A 20569-nucleotide genomic window follows, 5' to 3' on the forward strand; every position below is an offset into this window, starting at 1 on the left:
ACAGGGGTTGGGTTGAATCCATGATTAGATTTGAGATGGCAGGACTTGGATGCAGGTAGACATCTCCTTTGATTCTTTGCATTCATTCAGCTAACAGCAATGTACTAAAAACAATCCTCAGCAAAAGGGTGATCCCTGTCCTCATGCAGCTTGGGTGGAAAGTAGTATTGTTGACAGACAGTTGTATTTGGGGTGTGAAAGGGAAGCAAATGTCATTGAATTCATGTCAGAGGCATGGGACCCAAAACATGGAGGCTTCCTGAATGAAGAAACATCTAAATTGAAACCTAGAGAGGAGGAGAATTCACCAGGTAGAGGTGGAACAAGAAATGGAGAATATGTAGAGAAAAATAAACCACTGAGAGACCACAGAAATGTGGCTACTGAGGAGCAGAAGGAGTCCTACCTGGGCAGAGCTCAGGCTTAAAGAGAGCCTAGTCCCCAAATGGCTTATTTTCTGGGCTGTCAATGTGGGACCTTCACTCAAAGTCAGGCTGCCCCATAGTCACAGAGGCATCACAGGTATAGTCACATTTTGGAAGGTTACTCGGAGTTGACAGCAGAGACTACATGGTGAGGTTCCATCTAGGTTTCTGTAGGAGAGACTGGAGAAAGGTGATGGAAGTTAGCACGGATCAGGATCAGGAGTCACTGCAGTTCTTGCCCTTTCAGCAGAGTTGACATGTATTGGGTAATGACTCTATTCAATGACAGTATTCCAAGTGGCTGACCGTGTCCCCCCACTCCATCACAATAACTATACAAAGGACAGATTCTTGATTTCCTCCTGTGCAGGTGGAAAGTCATTTATCCCAAAAATGTTGGTAAAGACGTTGCTTTCAGGCTGGGGGCTTGCCTGGCCTTCTGCTCATCTGGTTCCGCTGTTACTCACACGAGCTTATTTTTCAAAGCACATTGGTGATTTTCTAAGGAAACAGCACTTTCACTTTTAGTAGGGTTTTTATTGTTGTGCTGTTTCAGGTTGACAGTGATCAAGAGAGAATCCATGGTCTTACATATGTTAGGCAAGCACTGAACTGCCCAGCTACATCCCTGGCTGCATTTTTAACTCTTTTTTTTTTTACATGTACTTATCTGCTTGCTTTGTGTGTGCTCTCATGAGTCTTCATGTGTGTGCATGCCACGGCACACAAGTATGGGGAGGTCAGAGGACAACTTGCAGAAGTCATTCGTCTTTTTATAATCATATAGATTCCAGGGATGGAATTCTGGCCATTAGGCGTGGTGGTGGCAAGTACCTTTCCCTGCTGAGACATCTCAGTGGTCCCATTTAATATTGGTAGATTTTTTATTTGTCGGTTGGCTGGTTAGTTTTGTTTGGCTGGTTGATTTTGTTTGTTTGTTTGTTTGTTTGGTTGGTTGGTTGGTTGGTTGGTTGGTTGGTCTTTCAAGACCAAGTAGCCTTGGCTCTCCTGGAACTTGCTCTACAAACCAGGCTTGCCTTGCACTCACAGATCCATTTGCCTCTGCCTCTTGAGCACTGGGATTAAAGACATGCACCACCACAGCCCAGACTAAACTTTCTTTTTACAAAGTGCAGTCTAACAGCCAGGAAATTTCCATGATGATTCCTTAAAAATATTTTTCCCAGAAAGCAATTCAAGAAGTTGTAAGAACTGTCCATTTACATCTCACACAGTTATCCCCAAAGGTGCTGGAGGAAACATCTTCCACACAGCTGAATCGGTCTCTTCCCTCCACCCCCTTGCTCCCACAGAGCCAGACAAGATACAAAACCTGCATTGCCGCCCCCAGAACTCCACGGCCATTGCCTGCTCTTGGATACCTCCTGACTCCGACTTTGATGGCTACAGCATTGAGTGCCGAAAAATGGATACCCAAGAAATCGAGTTTTCCAGAAAGCTGGAGAAAGAAAAATCACTGCTCAACATCATGATGTTAGTACCTCATAAGAGGTACCTGGTGTCCATCAAGGTGCAGTCGGCCGGCATGACCAGTGAGGTGGTTGAAGATAGCACCATCACCATGATAGACCGTAAGTGTTCCCAAAGGTCTTCGTGGGACCCCTGTCACATGGGGTAGAGAGCTTCAAATCTCTCTCCGTCATTTCTACCAATCACATTCACTTGCACACAGTCCATGTGTACGCAAGTCTGTCCTGTTATTACCTGGGGAATAGAATCCAATGGCCCCAGGAAAATGGAGACCACTCTCTGGATAAAGTTTTGCATTAACAAATGTTTCAATGTTAAAGTGCCCAAATGAGTCAGGATTTTTAAGTGCATCATCTTGCCTGATCTAGATAGTATATAACTAGTGGAGCTTTTAAGCAATTTGATGCTTCTACCTTGAGGAAATCCTGCAGAGGAGACGCCCCTTTCATTATGCTTAATGTGCCACTGGCAAATTGTTTCCTCTGCCTACTTACATTCAGGAGAGGAGGCTATAATCACACATTCCCTAGCGCACAGAGGCCGAGAGGACTCCAGACCTTCACCTCTCTGACCTGTTCAGGAGGAGAAAGCACCCCGTGACCCTTCTTGGCTCCTCCCCCTCTTTTCCAGGCCCGCCTCCACCGCCTCCACACATCCGTGTGAATGAAAAGGATGTGCTAATCAGCAAATCTTCCATCAACTTTACTGTCAACTGCAGCTGGTTCAGCGACACCAACGGAGCAGTTAAATACTTCGCTGTGGTGGTGAGAGAGGCCGACAGTAAGTAATGATGAGCTAATGATCTCGAAGACACAGAGCTGACTTCTTCAAGGTCGTGACAAGGCTCCTTGGATGAGAAAGTTTGAAGAGTAGAAAATTAAATTCTTAATACTCAGTTCACTCTTGGCTGGATGCAGGGAGATAGCTACAATTGAAACGGCCCGGAGGGTCCTTTGGCAATGAGCCCTTCTAACTTTAGACATAATGATTAAGTGCAAGGAAAATAATAAAAATAGCAATAATAAACCAATCATAAACATAACTATTGAGCTGAACAGAGTTGCCCACACTTATGAGCCCTGTACTTAAGAAGCTAAGATAGGGGCTGGAGAGATGGCTCAGTGGTTAAGAGCACTGGCTGCTCTTCCAGAGGTCCTGAGTTCAATTCCCAACAACCACATGGTGGCTCACAACCATCTGTAATGGAATCTATCGCCCTCTTCTGGTGTCTCTGAAGACAGCTACAGTGTACTTACATACATAAAATAAATATATCTTTTAAAAAAAGAAGTTGAGACAGTAGGACTCCTATGAGTTCAAGACCATCCTATACTATGTAGCAAGACCTATCTTTAAAAATAAAAGAAAAAAATGTAGAGATCACTAACTTTTAGAGCACAATTGCAAATATATGAATATCCTCTTAGCTACCCATCAATTTTGTTTACTCTCTGTTTTTTAATTCTGCCATTAAGTAGCATATATGTAAAAAATCATATATATAATATATCATAATGCTGTCTATCTCCTTTTATATGAAATACCCCTGAGAAACACATATTCGCAAACTCCATCAATTCACAAAAATTCCCAAAAACTTAAAGAGAAGAAACGATGCTTGTTTGAAGTACCACTACTTTACGGAACTTGTTTTTCTGAGTTCTGTTTGCTTGATCTTGCCATTGCTTGTTTTGGGTGACAGAATTTTTGTGTATTGTTGTTGTTGTTTTGTTTGTCTGTTTGTTTTTTATGTTGCTTGGTCTGGTCTTTCCCTCACTTTGTAACCCAGGCTAACCTCAAACTCTTGAGTCTCCTGCCTTAGTTTCTCCTCAGTGTTGAGATTGCAGACACGTAATTACCATTCCCAACTCTTAATTGTTAGGAGTAGATTGCATTATGTAATTCTGTAGAAAGTACAGGGGTGACCCAGTTTCCACAGACTGGACAAATGCCATGCAAGAACTGTCACATCATTGTACACAACTGAATTGTGACCTTTGGTGTTTATTATCGACACATTCTGTCAAGGCACCTGCAGGAGGTGTTGCTTTGGAGTTAAATGTATTCATGTACATGTATTCATGTATTAAGTCTCCGAAAGGGATGCCAGGACGCACAGGAATATCGGTCTATTTCATCTTCCTTATATTTCTCAGAATTATTTAAGGTGCTATATGTACATGGATTTCCCTCAGCATCTCTGACAACTTTTGAGCCATTTGTGGATCAAGGAGAATTTTTAAACCTGGTGAACACTGGACCGATTTCTAGACTAAATGGCATTTTAGTTTCAGTGGGTATTTAACAGTCTGTATGGTTTTACATCCTATTTAGTTGTACTAAAATGGTTATGCATAATTAATTAAATAATTTCAAGGGTCAATGATGCATTCCAGGTTTCCTCACACCCTGGAACTGGAGATAGATTTGTGAGCCATGAATAGACTTTAATTAGGCAGCAATGGAGATAGTGTGTTTCCACATGAGTCTAGGGCAGTGACCAAAAATCTCACACCGGCAGAGAAGCTGGTCCTGTGCTCCATAGCCAGGTAGGTTTTTCTGTTATTGGCGTCCACAATGCTGAGCGATGATCCCTTGGTACCGAATGATAGCAATCCATCCATACACACTCATCCTAAACACAATATTCACCTTCAACTATTGCCAACAAAATAATATCTCCATTTCAGGAAAGGTCAATTAACAACAAAACCCAGCCGACTGTAGAAGGTCGTCTGTCATCTGAGACTTAACTATCCTGGTTCAAATGGGGCTCTACTATCGAAAGAGCATGACGAAAGAGATGTATAAAAGGAGGGACCCAGAGAACCTTTTGAAAGGTGCTTCAAGGTTTCAGTAGGCTCCTTGGACAGAGGAAAGAGGATTAAAGATGCACCATAAATCTCTCTCTGTCTAGAGCCTTTCTAAAATGGGGGCTCTGCCTACAACAGTGGGAGGACCTCAGTTATGGGGTTTAATCTCTCCTGGTCAGTTCCTTCTCTACTCACAAGTCTGCTTCCCTGGGTACAGATAAATAAAATGCCAACAAATCAGACATTGTTTTCCTAAGATATACTCACCGTGAGCAGACCTTACTGAATAAAGTGCAAGATGCTGAAATAAGCCCACTTCTTGAAGGACATTCAAGGCAGAATCCTATCTCTATAATATTTCCCTTATTACACTTCTTCCCCCCCACACACACACACAACATCAAAACTAATTCACAGTGCCCAAACACACCGCAGGCTGGGTGGACAAGGAGGGTGTTTCTGGGAAGTGCTCGGGGTGAGCAGACACATCTGAGCCAGGATCAAATTGTACTCAAGAGAACAGGGCTCTAACTAGCCTCTGGCTATGCATGTCCTTGGGGGACAACCACTGGCCTCGGGGCGCTGATTTTTCTTATCTCTTTCCTGTCCCCTGGGTCATTTGAGTTTCTGCAACTACAGTGAGTTTGAGGAGGTAAAAGGATTATTAGGTAGCCTCACTCTCTTGATGAAGAGTTAGCATTGTCTGGAGCTGGGGCGCATGCTGTTTGTTCTTTGATGTAATTGGTTGATCTAATGTTCTGAGAAACTGTTTGGGCACATGTGTAATTATAAAATTATTTATATGTATTTTTGAAAAAAAAATAGTTTCATAGCACCTTTTGAGATCACAGGATCTGTATTATAGGATGACCGAAGAGAGTGGATGAGCCTTGGGAATGTAGCACTCAATTGATACGTACACGTGTACACATGTATACACGTACACACACACACACACACACACACACACACACACACACAAAGTCTTTAACTGTGAGTTTTCTCCTGCAGGCATGGATGAGTTGAAGCCAGAACAGCAGCATCCTCTCCCTTCCTACCTGGAGTACAGACACAACGCCTCCATCCGAGTCTACCAGACCAATTATTTTGCCAGCAAATGTGCTGAAAGTCCCGACAGCAGTTCTAAAAGTTTCAACATTAAGCTTGGAGCAGAGATGGACAGCCTCGGTGGCAAATGTGATCCCAGTCAGCAGAAATTCTGCGATGGACCGCTGAAGCCACACACCGCCTACAGGTGAGATGCATTGCTGTCGTTTGTAGGGAGACAGACGGCGATCGTTCGTTATGAGGTATTCAGCCTCCTGGGCTACTGCTGCCTGTGAGCTCCTGTAGAGTAATGGCCTGCGCTTCAGGAGTACTCTATATTATAGAGAGTGATTTATAAAAGTTAGGCTCCTGCCTCCATTCACAGGTATCGTGCAAAGGGGGCTTTCAACACTGTACCAAAGCTCCAATCCATTGTGTGACGCTCTGGGGGCTTTTAATATATCGTTTCTTTTTAATCCTGCAACTGCTTTAGCATTTGCCAAGTAATTTACAATGCTCACTGTTGTGAAATCTTCAAATAGACTGAGTTTAGGGAGACCCAAGCAATATGAAGCACTGTCATACACTTAGAATGAGGCTGAAATTAGACTTACTCTCGAAGGTGTGTAAACACCAAGGCGCTCTGTGGCCCAGGCAGAAGCCTTGAAGGGAGCCCTGAATGAATGAAGCACCTGTTCCTCCCGCCGAGGTGGCAGACGAACGAACGGATCAGATGCTTGCTGTTGGTCCCCAGAAGGCACAGCTGCAGCCAGCAGCAGGAATGTGTGGAGTTCTTATTCTCCATTGTCTTCCCAAAAGCAGATAGAGGCATCCCAAATAGCATCCTCAAGAGAAAGGGAACCAAAGCTACTCTCTTGGGTGATAAGCCACAGATACCCAATTTTTTTTTCCTCCAAGGAATGGACATTCACTGTTGGGTGTTGTGGCAAATGTGATAATCCAGTCGACACAGCAGCCAGTCAGGTTCCCTGGCAGTCACTGTGCATCCTGGCTGGTGAGGGTCAAGGTCTTACTGACTCTTACATATTTTGAGTGCCACTTCTGGGACCAAATAGAATTTTCTTTCTGCTAGTTCCCAAAGGAGACCGTATTATCACACCTAAGAGAGTTCTTTGTAACACACACACACACACACACACACACACACACACACACACCAGCAAAGGCAAGCAGATGGTTTCCCTAAAACAGAAGACTTGCTTTGGGCAAGAACTCCAAGTAACCACCAGGCCTCTTCACGAGCTTGCTGTTACCTCCTGGAATCTCAACTTCAGAAAAGCCCACGGCTTTACACAAAGGACATCAGTAGAGGTGGCAAGAAGCTTAAACAAGGTCAGAAACCCGGACCCTTCAAATCTCTGTAAGAGTCAAGAGTCCTCAGCTTCTTGGTAACTTGGGTTCAAAACCGTGGAAACTGTGATTGGCTAGGACTGTGTCTGTCTGTTCATTGGCTTAGAGCGATGGTTCTCCACCTTCCTAAGGCTGCAACCCTTTAATACAGTTCCTCATATTGTGGTGACCCCTCAATCATAAAATTATTTCATTGCTACTTCATAACTGTAATTTTTTTTTTATTTCGTTTTTCGAGACAGGGTTTCTCTGTGTAGCCTTGGCTGTCCTGGAACTCACTCTGTAGACCAGGCTGGCCTCGAACTCAGAAATCTGCCTGCCTCTGCCTCCCAAGTGCTGGGATTAAAAGCGTGCGCCACCATTGCCCGGCCATAATTGTCATTTTGCCACTGTTATGAACTGTAATGTAAACATCTGTGGTTTTTTTTTAATGGTCTTTTTGGGGGTCATGACCTTCCGGTTGTAAACCATTCACTTAGAGGAAAGAACATGACTGGTACAATACCCCTCTTTAGCCAAAGGACTACAGTGTCTGCTTGGGATACAGACAGTACTGAACCCTGCAATAGCAAGCCCTTTTCCATTTTAATTATCATTCCCTGTTGCGACCATCAGCAATTCTGGGACATACCACACTTCGGCAAAGATCTTTAAACTCAGCATACAATTTCTTTCCTTGTTAAATCAACAGCATTCACACTTGAAACTAACAGGAGTTTCTCTTTAGTATGTGTGACCTGCTGGCACTACCACTCTGCATTTAGGGAGCATTATAAATAAAGGTGACGGTTTCTTTAACATAAGCACTGGGGTCTTGTGACAGTCTGTCTGATCGTAAGGTGGCTTGGGAATGCATGGCTTGGTGGAGAAAGCCTTTAACATGAGTAACATGGTGACTGAGTAACCTAGCATGGACTGAGGGAGCTAGCTGGCTCTGGGAGGTGCTTTCCAGGCAAGCAGGAGGACCTCAGGTTGGTCCCCAGCAGCTACATACAAAAGCCAGGTTGAGTGGGGCACTTTTATGATCTTTAGGATACGTTTCTCTTCTTGCTTACAAAGCCAGCTCACCCTTAGGCCAGCTTCATACCATATCTGCCAGCCAGAGCTGCTTTGTGACATTCTCCCCTGGCTTCACTGACAGCTCCTAGCCCGACATCCTTCGAATCCTGAATTTTCCCTACAGCTTCTACCCCTCTACGGAATTACTTGCCCTCGTCCCTGGACTGCAAGGGTTCAGTGTAACTGGGGAGACAGACATCTCATCAGTTACAGAACACTGCACCAAGTACTTGGCACAAAATTGTTCATCCAATGTTCATGAACAAAGAAGTGAGCCAGGCTGAACCCTGAAGAGTCTCACATCCTTACGGCCCCACCATCTCATAGCACATATATGTGCTTTTGAGAACTCACAGCACATACCTGTTTCCTAGAACTCAACATTGTTTTTTTTTTTTTTTTGTTTTTTGTTTTTTTGTCAATATGCTTAGTTCAGTCCTGTGGAGGATGTGATAGGCTAAGAACAGTTGGTAAGAGGAGGTATAACTTCTCAAAACACACTGAAGAGCCACGTATTAAATAGCTTCGTGTAGTCAGAACTCTGCCTGTCTTAATGACAATCACCATAGTGACACTTGCAGTATTCTTTGTGTATAGGTGGTACTCATTGTCACTGAGCACATTGCATCCATGGGTTTACTGTCTTACTTCCTCCCTACGAATGGGATCTCTGGGAATATGGAGATTTAGATTTTGTTCCTCTTATTATCCCTGGCTCCTGAGAGAAGGGACCTGCATACTGTAGGGGCTCGATGAGTATTTGATGAGCAAGTCAGTGAATGGCTGTATGAGCCATGTCTGTCGGGTTCCATAATTCATATCTCACCCTAGGTACAGAACAACCAGCTACCTACCCTGTTTCCCCTTGAACACAGTCTTCAGCCCATCCTATTATCCTCGGCTACCAATTTGCATATAAATAAACTTTTTTTCCCTCCAGAATCAGCATCCGGGCGTTTACACAGCTATTTGACGAGGACTTGAAAGAGTTCACAAAACCTCTCTACTCGGATACATTCTTCTCTATGCCCATCACCACAGAGTCAGGTAAACCTAATGCTTCCTCCCGCCTATCCATGCCTTCTCCAGTCACCACAGGGGTCTTTAGTGGGAGAGGTGGTGACCATGGATTGTGTGGATCAGAAAGATTATAGCAGCTCTGTAAAACAGACTAGAAGGGGATTAATCTTTAAAAAAAATGATAGAAATGAAAAGAAAGGAAAAGAAAAGAAAAGAAAAAAAAAGAATAGAAAACAGGGAAGTACGCAATGTTTTTCCACTAAAAACAAAATTTTAAGGGAATAAAAAACATCAATATCAAGAGCTTACACGAAGGGGATGCAGAGGTAGGGGTGGGCAGAGGGGGCTGGAGCGATAGCTCAGAGGTTAAGAGCACTGACTGCTCTTCCAGAGGTCCTGAGTTCAATTCCCAGCAACCACATAGTGGCTTACAACCATCTGTAATGGAATCTGGTGGGCATACATGCAGGCAGATGATGTATACATAATATACATAATAAATAAATAAATCTTTTCTTTTTTTAAAGAGCTTACACAAGTCAAAATATAAGTTGGCACAAAAGGCTCTCTGTTGTAGATGGGTCAGAAAATATACATGCAGAGCTAGTTCTCTGTATCCACAATTTCAATACCATGTATCAAAAAAAATGTTCAAGAACCAAATTGGGTTTGTGCTAATTATAAACAAACTTTCTTGCCCTGCCATTCCCCCTGTAAACAACATAGTCTACTGACTACTGACACAGCATTCACATTGTACAGGCCTTCTAAATTAATCCAGAGGTGTCTTACAGCAAACAGGGGGTGTGGGGTTATATGCAAATGATATGCAAATGACACACCACCATGGCGTCCTGGAACCTATCCCTCTCAAACACTCCGGACAAGTGTCCATGCAAAAGACGGGGTGAAGAAAACCACTAAAGTATTAATTATGATATCCCAAAATATCCAGGTTAAAGGTGATTTCCATCTTCCTTCTGTTTGTTATGTTTTCTTTTACATTATTTAAAAGCCTTGAGCTGGCGAAATGGCTCCGAAGGTAAAGGGAGCTTGCCTGCAGACCTGCCTACCTGAGTTTGATCTCCCGGAATCCACCCAGGAAAGGAGAAAAGCTACTCCTACAAGTTGCCCTCCGACCTCCACACTTGAACCATGGCACGCACATTCATTCATTAATTAGTTAATTACATTATAGGGCAGCATGTCATCCTTCACCTGTAGCCCAATGGCAGAGTTCTTGCCTAGTACAGGGCAGGACCGAAATCTAATCCCCAACACTGCAAATACCAACAATCATTTTAAAAATTAAAATGTAAGTGTAAAGGCTTTGCATACATGTTTACATCTGAGGCACATGCAGCCTGGGTAGTCATGGTGACTGACCCTTGCCAGCCACCCCTTAGGAGCTACTTTTGCTTTCTACAGAGAATAGCTTCCGACCTATCACCCCTCATTTTGGACGTTGAGAAACTGTGGTACCAAGAGACTGAGCAACCCGCCCAGTCTGTTTTGGCTGGTATTCCTCATGCTCTGTCAGAAACCTGTGGCCTCAGCACTGCCTGTTCCCCGGCCCCCACCCTACCTCCAACCATGCTGAGAATTATATTGGCTCCCATCCATCACCTTGCTCCTTAACACTGCCCGGCTAGTCTGTGGCAGCTTCCTTGTTTGGTGTGCTTAGGATCTCAGCCTTTTAGTGTGGGGAAGCTGTGCAGGTCTCTCCTGCTGTGGCCGAGCCTCACAGACCTTCCTATCTGTTTCTATCGAATATAGAGATAATCTCCTCCACCTCGGGCCAAAGAGGGATCTGAAGCCAGCTAAGAGGATTTAGAAGTCTTTGTCTGTAATTTATTCTTAAGTAGAGACTTCGTAAACACAACTCCCCCCTGTCTGAACCATCATTACACAACGGAAAATTTATGTCATTCGATAAAGGGAAGCAAACATTCAAAGTAGAATCACAAACGCATTAAAAGGAGAATGGTTATCTTGATTCGATGAGGAATGGAAGTCGGTATGGAACAAACAGATTTAATGCCTGCATGCAGCTCACATAATGAGCTGCTCCACAAAACTAAACAGGAGAGGCAGAACTCTAGGATGGCTTCTCAAAGGAAAAACAGGAGGAAATCTGTGTGACCCTGAGCTATAAAATGACTTCTTGGGTAAAATATCAACAGCATAAAAGAAGGAAAAAGATAAACGACTGGGGTTCACCAAAATGAAAATCTTTTATATTTGAAAAGACAGCATCTAACATGTGAGGAGATGACCTGAGAGACTCAAGGGAAATAGTTGCAAAATCATTAGTAGTCAATGAACTCTTACCTTGCAATTCAATGATAATGACAAATAACTCCGCCAGTTAAGAGCACTGGCTGCTCTTCCAGAGGACCTGGGTTTGAGTCCCAGCACCTACATGGTGGCTTATAACAGTTCATTACTCTGGCTGACACCCTCTTTTGGGCTCTTCAGGTACCAGAAATATTCAGTGCCCATGCATACATGCAGGCAAAACACTCATACACATCAAATAAAAATAAATTAATCTTTAAAATATTTTAAAATAAAATAAAAATGAACAGAGGATTGAAATGGACATAGTTCCAAAGATGCTCAAGATACTAAGAGACAAATGAGATCAAAACTCATTAGGGAGGTGCAAGTCAGATCCACAGCAAGATGCCACGCCTTGACCACTCAAGGGCCATGTTAGGACGCTGGGTGATGGGAGCCTCATGCATTGCTTGTGAGACCATAAAATAGGATAGCTGTTACTCGGAGAATGGTTTTGTAACTCTGAAAAATCATAAGCATATGCTGTCATGTGACTCAACAATTCAACTCCTAAGTATATACTGAAAAGAAATGAAAACACACCCCCACAGAATCTTCATAGCAGCATCTTTCAAAGTTCTAAAACAGTAAAAATAACTTGAATATACATCAATGGATAAGTAAACAAAATATGATGTGTTTAAATGTTATTTAGCCATAAAAATGAATAACTCTTCGTATATGTGACTTAGATAAACCTTGAATACATTGTGCTAAGTAGACAAAGCAAGTCACAAGAGCCACCTATTTATGACTTAATTTCTATAAAATGTCCAGAGTACCCATCTCTATAGACATGGAAAGCGAATCTATGCCCTGGCTAGAGAAAATGAGAAATGACTAATAGATATGAATTCTCTTTGTTGGATATTACAATGTTATCAAGTTGTTTGTGCTACTATGTATAAAATACTATATATACTAAAAACCATTGAATCCTGCCATTTAGATGGTTGAGTTGTATGGCATATTAATTATAATGAAATTAAACTGCTGCGCATTGGATGTGACAGTATACATTTGTAATCCAAGGTATAAGGATGCTAGAATTGAGCCCAGGAATTCAAGATGCCAGTCTAGGCACCATAGCATGTGCTAGTTCATGCTTAGAATCAGAAAGAAAGGAGAGATGGGGAGGGGGTAGAGGGAGAGAGTGGGGAGGAAGGGAGGAGGAAGGGGAGAAAGGAAAGAAAGAGGAAGAAAAAGGTATTAAAAGTGAGCCTTTGTTAAAATAACTTACTGATTGGATAGATTTCCTAAAATCCTAGGGCCCATATAATCCTTCACAAGGAAGGCCAATGATAGCATCACACACCTTTCTGAGATACACATAATCAGCTCCCAACGTTGATAAACTTATACTCAGGAACCAACCTGCCTGTAACAGGATGCAGGCAACCCTTCTATCTCAGCCGCCTCCTGGTGGTAGTGAATACCTTCGGGTATTCACTACCCGAATGGGAAGAGCGCTATAACCAGTCTGGTAGTGAATACCTCACTGTGGGCCTCTTGAGCTTGCGGCACTTTTAACAATGTTACTTTCCTAGCTGTCAGACCGCTGATCTTCTCTCCTTTTGTTTGTTGCTTATCGCAGAGCCCTTGTTTGGAGTTATTGAAGGTGTGAGTGCTGGCCTGTTTCTAATTGGCATGCTGGTGGCCCTTGTCGCCTTCTTCATCTGCAGACAGAAAGCTAGGTAAGTACAAAGATGATCTTTAATGATCAGGCTCATGAATGTAGAGATGCTAGTAAAAACGCCCTTTAGGCTGGGCGTGATGGTGCATGCCTTTAATCCCAGCACTTGGGAGGCAGAGGCAGGCAGATTTCTGAGTTCGAGGCCAGCCTGGTCTACAAAGTGAGTTCCAGGACAGCCAGGGCTACACAGAGAAACCCTGTCTCGAAAAACAAAAAACAAAAAAAACAAAACAAAAACAAAAACAAAAAAACACCCTTTAGCCTGAAAGGGGAAAACGATTTTGTTTCTCCAGGTTAAATCGTCATAGTTTCCTTAGTAAAAACAACAACAACAACAAAAACAAAAAACAAAAATAAATAAAACCCAAGAGTCAGATTCTGAATCCACACCTCACAGCTCTCCAGCCTTCCTACACAACAATGATGAACTCATGACCATGGGTGGGGGGGTGAAGGAGTGAGAGTGGGTGGAGAGGGGGGAGGCCTCACCAACGAGTGAGGAGGTCATTAGCAGAGCCATTCAAATATGAACAAAATCCTTTTGCACACTCAAAATGGTTGGGGTGCACAGCCTCTGTGAAAACAGAGATTGCTCCAAACTGTGTGCCTGCATGCTTTGCTGAGATACCCTAAAAAGGGTGTGAGCATCTTGGGATTCACTAGCCATCCTAGTTTCAGAAAGAACTAAAAAGAATGAGATAGCTAGCACACACTTCTCCCTGCCACACCCTCTTCGGCCACTGAGATTTTTTTTTTTTTCACTTTGAATTCTCCTTTTTAGTCCCATCTGGCATCTGAGGTTTTCTGGATTAGGGACTTTTTTTAAAGGAAAGTTTTATTGGGTGTGGCAAGTGATGGCCTGGAGATGTGTTCCTGAACAGAGAAAGATGCTTTTCCTGTTGTTCCTGTCTCCTTTGCCTCGCCTCAAAGAGATGCTGGCTGAGTGCAGACTTCCACGGAATCTGAAGGTTTCACATTTGCAGTCATGCACAGCCTTACCATACATGGGGGGAAGGTGTACATGCCAAGTAACATAATTAGAATAAAGAAATCTGCGTCCTGTGTTTCAGCCACAGCAGGGAAAGGCCATCTGCCCGGCTCAGCATTCGTAGGGACCGGCCTTTGTCTGTCCATCTGAATCTGGGCCAGAAAGGGTAAGTGCCAGGGTTTTCTTCACGGGGTTTACTGAAAGATGGCATTCTGTGAGATTTGCTAACAAGGTCCCTCTTTCTTTTTCGTCTGCCTCACAGCAACCGGAAAACTTCTTGGTAAGAGAGATCGTATTAATTAATCTGCTTTCAACATCCAATTCTGACTGGTTATAGCGCTCTTCCCATTTCCCCAGTAACTTCCTGTTCCCTTTGCTTTATTTTTAATTACAGCCCCATAAAGATAAACCAGTTTGAAGGGCACTTCATGAAGCTGCAGGCAGACTCCAACTACCTTCTATCCAAGGAATATGAGGTACCCCGCTCCCCATCCGTAGAATCCCCTCTTGAATGTTACCGTGAAATCACATTTGGGATGCTTAAGATCTCTGCAGAGCACATGTTGTGTTGGAAATGGCTCCCGGGACAGCATTCCACCTATTCTCAGAGTCCAGTCTGAGCTGAAACCACATAGCAAACACGTGCTCTCTGGATTAGATGGTGGGACAGAATGAGCAAGTCTCAACACAGTGCTCTCAGTTCCTCCGCCTAGACATTTGCTTGTGTGGGAAACAATGTAGCTTGGACATGAGCACCCAGGCTTTGAACATGAGTCTCAGCTTTGCCACATGTGTGTCCTGGAGCAGGGCATTTATCATTTCTAAGCCTCCCCTGTAGGGTGGTATTAGGGATACCTGCCATGTGAGGCTGGGAAAATGATCAGAGCCCAGGCATATGGAAGAGAAGGTGTTCTGTAAACTCTAACTCTTGTACATATGATTATGTTACTATGTATCTAAAGTGTTGTATGAGCCGACTTATTTTATATATATGTATACACACACATGTGTGTGCATATGTGTATGCATGCATACATATATATGTGTGTGTGTGTATATATATATATATAAAAGTTCTTGCAAACTTTTTTTAACCTAACAGGACTTAAAAGACGTGGGTAGAAGCCAGTCATGTGACATTGCCCTCTTGCCTGAGAATCGAGGGAAAAATCGATACAACAACATATTACCTTGTAAGTTTCCTGTTGGAATTTGTGACACTACTGTATACAAACTATGTGAATGGTGTGTGTGTGTGTGTGTGTGTGTGTGTGTGTGTGTGTGTGCATGTAGCACAGTTGAGTATGTACACTCTCTGGCTCTAAGTGAATTTAATAAAGAATAATTCAAATGGTCCTGCACTTTTCTCACAGGGGTGATGGCTAACCAGGTTGCTCTTCCCCTCATCCTTTTTATCTTTCTCCTTGGAGTCTCAGAGAATTAGTGGACTTGAAAGGCAGACTCCCTTAGGTTCACTTTATAGTCTCCAGTCAGTGATTTTTAAGAAGAACAGCCCACCCTATCAGGTAAAAGCAATCGAAGGTAGTTGAAAAATATTCATTCCAGAAGTGAGAGAGAGCTGGCCAACACATTAAGCAAGTGTCATGTTGCAAACCATAGCTGGGGCTTCACATTGTGTCCTGTGCCCATCCTTCATGTGCTACTTGTGTCTCATGCCCCAACTTGGCTACTCTGTCAGAGCCCCACCTATTAAACAGAGACAGGAACACTTCTCTTGAGGCTGCTGTGGGGATCAGAGACAAAGCAATCTAATATCGCACTGCACGAATGGGAAATTCACGGCAAGACACAGCGGCCTCACATCTGTCCATCCATCTCTTGCAGATGATGCCTCGAGAGTGAAGCTCTGTAATGTCGATGATGACCCTTGCTCTGACTACATCAACGCCAGTTACATCCCTGTAAGTGAATTCCCAGGTCACAGTGCCCAGGATGGCGCTTTGGTGATGCACGCACAGAAGAGGCCGCTTCTTCTGAGCTGCCCTGCTGCTCTGCCTATAAACACTTGCAAAATTTAAAAGACCACGTCTGCTTACATAAAATACAGGCTGTTCAGTTCAATCACTGCTAAGCCTGTTTTTTTCACAATGGTGACGGTCAGATGCAGTTCTCACAATCCCAGGATGCATGCTCGAAGGTTGTCGGCTCTCTGTGGTCCTGAGATAAGGAAGATTAGACTTGCTCAAGAGATGGTCCCCATGGGTAAGGCTGCCATGCCAGAAGGGCCAACCTCTTGTTACTTGGACCTTAAACACACACACACACACACACACACACACATACACACACACAAACACACACTTCAAAGTTGTATTAACTTCTGGGATCTGAATTGGCTTCCATCTTGCCAGCCTCCCACATGCACCACAGAGAAAGAGGCGTTAAAGGTCAGAAAAATCCAGATTTGAATTCCACTCTGTCCCTGGCTGTCTCTGTGACACAGCAGACTCTGTCACCTCTTTGAGCCCCTCATTTATTCCTTTTCCAAAAATTTAGGAAAATACCTCAAATTATCATCTACACCCTCGATAAATGCTAGTTAATTAAATGATAACTGTAATCCAAACACTGAGATACATCTCTAAGACATCTGTTCAACAGTCAAGATACTGAAGAGTTACAGGGCAGTGCCATGCTGGTAATGTCAGAACAGCACAAACGAACACCAACATCATTCAGACTTCAGCACCATCCATAGCAGAGATAGGTAGAGCCTGGGGTTTTGCGTTTCTAACAAGCCCCTGTGTGATCCTATCCCTGCCAGCCAGAAGCACACTGGGTAGCAGAGATTAGAGACAGATGACTTCAGTCAAACAGGCAAGGTGCTAAGGATAAATAAAGATTAGCCAGCTGAGAAGCAGCGTGTGGGTGGTTGGGTTGTGTGGACAGCAGAGCTGATGTAACACAGATCTCGAGTGAAGGAGATAACACAGGGAGCTTCCACTAAGACTTATAAGTTACGCGGTATTGCTGAAGTGAAGAATGAGTTAATGAAAATGCCTAGGCCACCATGGTTAGCATTAAGTCAGATCCTCGAAAGCCCAGACCCATTGCATGCTCTCTGGTAGAAGCCCTGGCATCAGTGGCTCCTTTTCCAATAAGTTTCCTTTGCATGGCACCTTCTGAATTATGGTGACACCAGTAATCCAAAATCACTTTAATCAGTCCCCTGATTTCTCTCCCCCCCACACACACACACAGAAAGCACACACTAAACACACACAGGTACACATAGTCACACACACAGATACACATAGACACACACAGGTACACATATAGATACACAGACAATAAACACACACAAACAATAAACACACACAAACAATAAACACACACACATGCACACACTCAGGTACACATAGACATACACACTAAACACACACACACAAAGGTACACATACACACACACAAACAATAAACACACACATACACAAAACCATTTTCTATATTGTGGCTGGAATCTTTCTCCATTTACTTTTACAACACACCCAGATGATTAAGGGACATGTGGCTTTTAGCAACAGTCCAATGGGGGCTGGAGAGATGGCTCAGTGGTTAAGAGCACTGACTGCTCTTCCAGAGGTCCTGAGTTCAAATCCCAGCAACTACATTGTGGGAACCATCTTTAATGAGATTTGATGTCCTCTTCTGGCATGCAGATATACCTATAGCACTCATATACATTAAATAAATCTTGGAAGGAAGGAAGGAAGGAAGGAAGGAAGGAAGGAAGGAAGGAAGGAAGGAAGGCCAATGTTTTTGCCTCTGTCCTTCCTACCTCCAAGCCATGACAACTGTGTTCATGTTGTACTCTCAACTCTGGCCTGGCCGAGACCTCCATATCATCTAGTCTTCCAGCTGGTTCCTTGTTTACGGTTCTGAAGAGGCCCATTGTTTCTGACTCTCCATATTGTAAATTCATCACAGGGTAACAACTTCAGACGAGAATACATCGCCACTCAGGGACCACTTCCAGGCACCAAGGATGACTTCTGGAAGATGGCATGGGAACAGAACGTTCACAACATCGTCATGGTGACCCAGTGTGTTGAAAAGGGCCGAGTGAGTAAAGGCCTTCCTGACCCCCTGGCTCTGCTTGAACTAGTATTCAAACCTCTTATATTTATAATCCCTATTTACAATATTCTATATTATGTGTCTACTTGTAGGATTAAAAAAAAGAGACTAAATGTTAAAAGCTTAATATGTATATAGTGGATTTCCAGACTGTCTCCCAGCATCCTGGCTACAATAGGACCTATGTCTTTCTCTGCAAGACTATCCTTCTTTGATAATATTTATATGAGGTATATGTAACTACAAGTATTGACGAGATGGTTAGACTATGTACACAGTCGTGTAAACAGAAATTCAATATGATTTGTGGGTATATCCGCCTGCCTTACCATTCACAGTGAAATAAAAGCCATGTCCATAGTACCTGATACCCAAGTCTACACACAGAAATGCAAACACTTATTTATAGCTGACAAATTTGCATCTTACAAAATATATCAATTTAACATGTGCCGCAAACAACACGATACAAGAGCAAATACTCAGGCCTCTTTCCTCATCTCTTTGTGCATACAAACACAAGTTCAGCTGAAAGTGTTCGCTTCTCAAAGGTTGCTTCCGCTCGTGGCTCAGGTAAGGAAAGTGATTTAAAAAAAAAAAAAAGAAGAAGAATGAAAGGTGAACCAAGTAAGTCCAGGAAGACTATGCCTTCCTCTGCATGGGTAGGGCTTCAGAAAGGACACACTTGTCCCTTCTCTCTGAAATTCTTGGGGACGGAATTCCAGGTCTTGTATATACGGTGCAAGGCCTCTCAGCCCAAGAACAGGGGATTTTTAAGTCATGGTCAGCTGGTGGGGCAAGGACACTGAGGAAATCATTAAGGAAAAAAATTCTCAAGCTGTCCCAAGAGTGAAGAACCTGCTTTGGGGGAAGTTTCCCGCTATCCCTTGGAGCAGGCACCTGACTTTGTCCCTGGCCATGAGAAGGTTAATAGGAAGTAAACAGCCATGTTGTCTTAGCAGTTGGGCTGGCTTCCGAACTCCGGGGGTTTTAAGGAGGGAGAGTCCAGGCCCATCTCACATCATGTTTCCAGACTTACCTTTTCCTGTTTGTTCTCTTCTAGGTGAAGTGTGACCATTACTGGCCAGCAGACCAGGACCCCCTCTACTATGGCGATCTCATCCTACAGATGGTCTCAGAGTCCGTGCTCCCTGAGTGGACCATCAGGGAGTTTAAGATATGCAGTGTATGTTGGTTTGTTTGACTTCGTTTTAAAACCCAACTTAGGAGCCAGATACTATGGGGAATATCTGGAATCCCAGCATGTGGGAGGTGGATGCAGGAAGATGTCCAAGGTCAGTCCTCAAATACCTAGAGAGTGTGGGGCAAGCCTGGGCTAAAGGCTACATGACACCCAGTCTCAGGGAAGGGAAGGGAAGGGAAGGGAAGGGAAGGGAAGGGAAGGGAAGGGAAGGGAAGGGAAGGGAAGGGAAGGGAAGGGAAGGGAAGGGAAGGGAAGGGAAGGGAAGGGAAGGGAAGGGAAGGGAAGGGAAGGGAAGGGAAGGGAAGGGAAGGGAAGGGAAGGGAAGGGAAGGGAAGGGAAGGGAAGAAGGGAAGGGAAGGGAAGGGAAGGGAAAAGGGAAGGGAAGGGAAGGGAAAAGGGAAGGGAAGGGAAGGGAGAAGGGAAGGGAAGGGAAGGGAGAAGGGAAAAGGGAAGGGAAGGGAAGGGAAGGGAAGGGAAGGGAAGGGAAGGGAAGGGAAGGGAAGGGAAGGGAAGGGAAGGGAAGGGAAGGGAAGGGAAGGGAAGGGAAGGGAAGGGAAGGGAAGGGAAGGGAAGGGAAGGGAAGGGAAGGGAAGGGAAGGGAAGGGAAGGGAAGGGAAAAGGGAAGGGAAGGGAAAAGGGAAGGGAAGGGAAAAGGGAAGGGAAGGGAAAAGGGAAGGGAAGGGAAGGGAAGGGAAGGGAAGGGAAGGGAAGGGAAGGGAAGGGAAGGGAAGGGAAGGGAAGGGAAGGGAAGGGAAGGGAAGGGAAGGGAAGGGAAGGGAAGGGAAGGGAAGGGAAGGGAAAAGGGAAGGGAAGGGAAGGGAAGGGAAGGGAAGGGAAGGGAAGGGAAGGGAAGGGAAGGGAAGGGAAGGGAAGGGAAGGGAAGGGAAGGGAAGGGAAAGGGAGAGGCAAAGATACAACCCAACTTACAAAGAAGGGGCTTTGTAAGTCCTACTTTTGCTGGTCCACAATTATAGTTTCTGACCATGGAAAGTCCTGTGTGACCAGCTGTCAGAGGCTGTT

The 20569-nt window shown here is 44.1% G+C and overlaps 1 protein-coding gene across 2 annotated transcripts in view; it reads left to right on the forward strand.

Annotated features, from left to right (window-relative positions):
* The window catches only part of Ptprb (protein tyrosine phosphatase receptor type B), a 112700-nt gene that overhangs the window by 72073 nt on the left and 20058 nt on the right, over positions 1-20569 (forward strand). For both annotated transcript variants that reach the window (XM_029482951.2, XM_021173460.3), the window contains 12 exons: positions 1739-2017; positions 2547-2696; positions 5741-5984; positions 9147-9253; positions 13161-13260; positions 14330-14413; positions 14510-14527; positions 14642-14723; positions 15350-15440; positions 16093-16169; positions 18196-18330; positions 19409-19531. In XM_029482951.2, coding sequence (XP_029338811.1) covers positions 1739-2017; positions 2547-2696; positions 5741-5984; positions 9147-9253; positions 13161-13260; positions 14330-14413; positions 14510-14527; positions 14642-14723; positions 15350-15440; positions 16093-16169; positions 18196-18330; positions 19409-19531 — 1490 coding nt within the window. The remainder of the gene's footprint in view (positions 1-1738; positions 2018-2546; positions 2697-5740; positions 5985-9146; positions 9254-13160; positions 13261-14329; positions 14414-14509; positions 14528-14641; positions 14724-15349; positions 15441-16092; positions 16170-18195; positions 18331-19408; positions 19532-20569) is intronic.

The sequence above is a fragment of the Mus caroli genome, unplaced genomic scaffold, assembly GCF_978045245.1.
Source record: "Mus caroli unplaced genomic scaffold, Mus_caroli_1 scaffold_9, whole genome shotgun sequence".
NCBI lineage: Eukaryota > Metazoa > Chordata > Mammalia > Rodentia > Muridae > Mus > Mus caroli.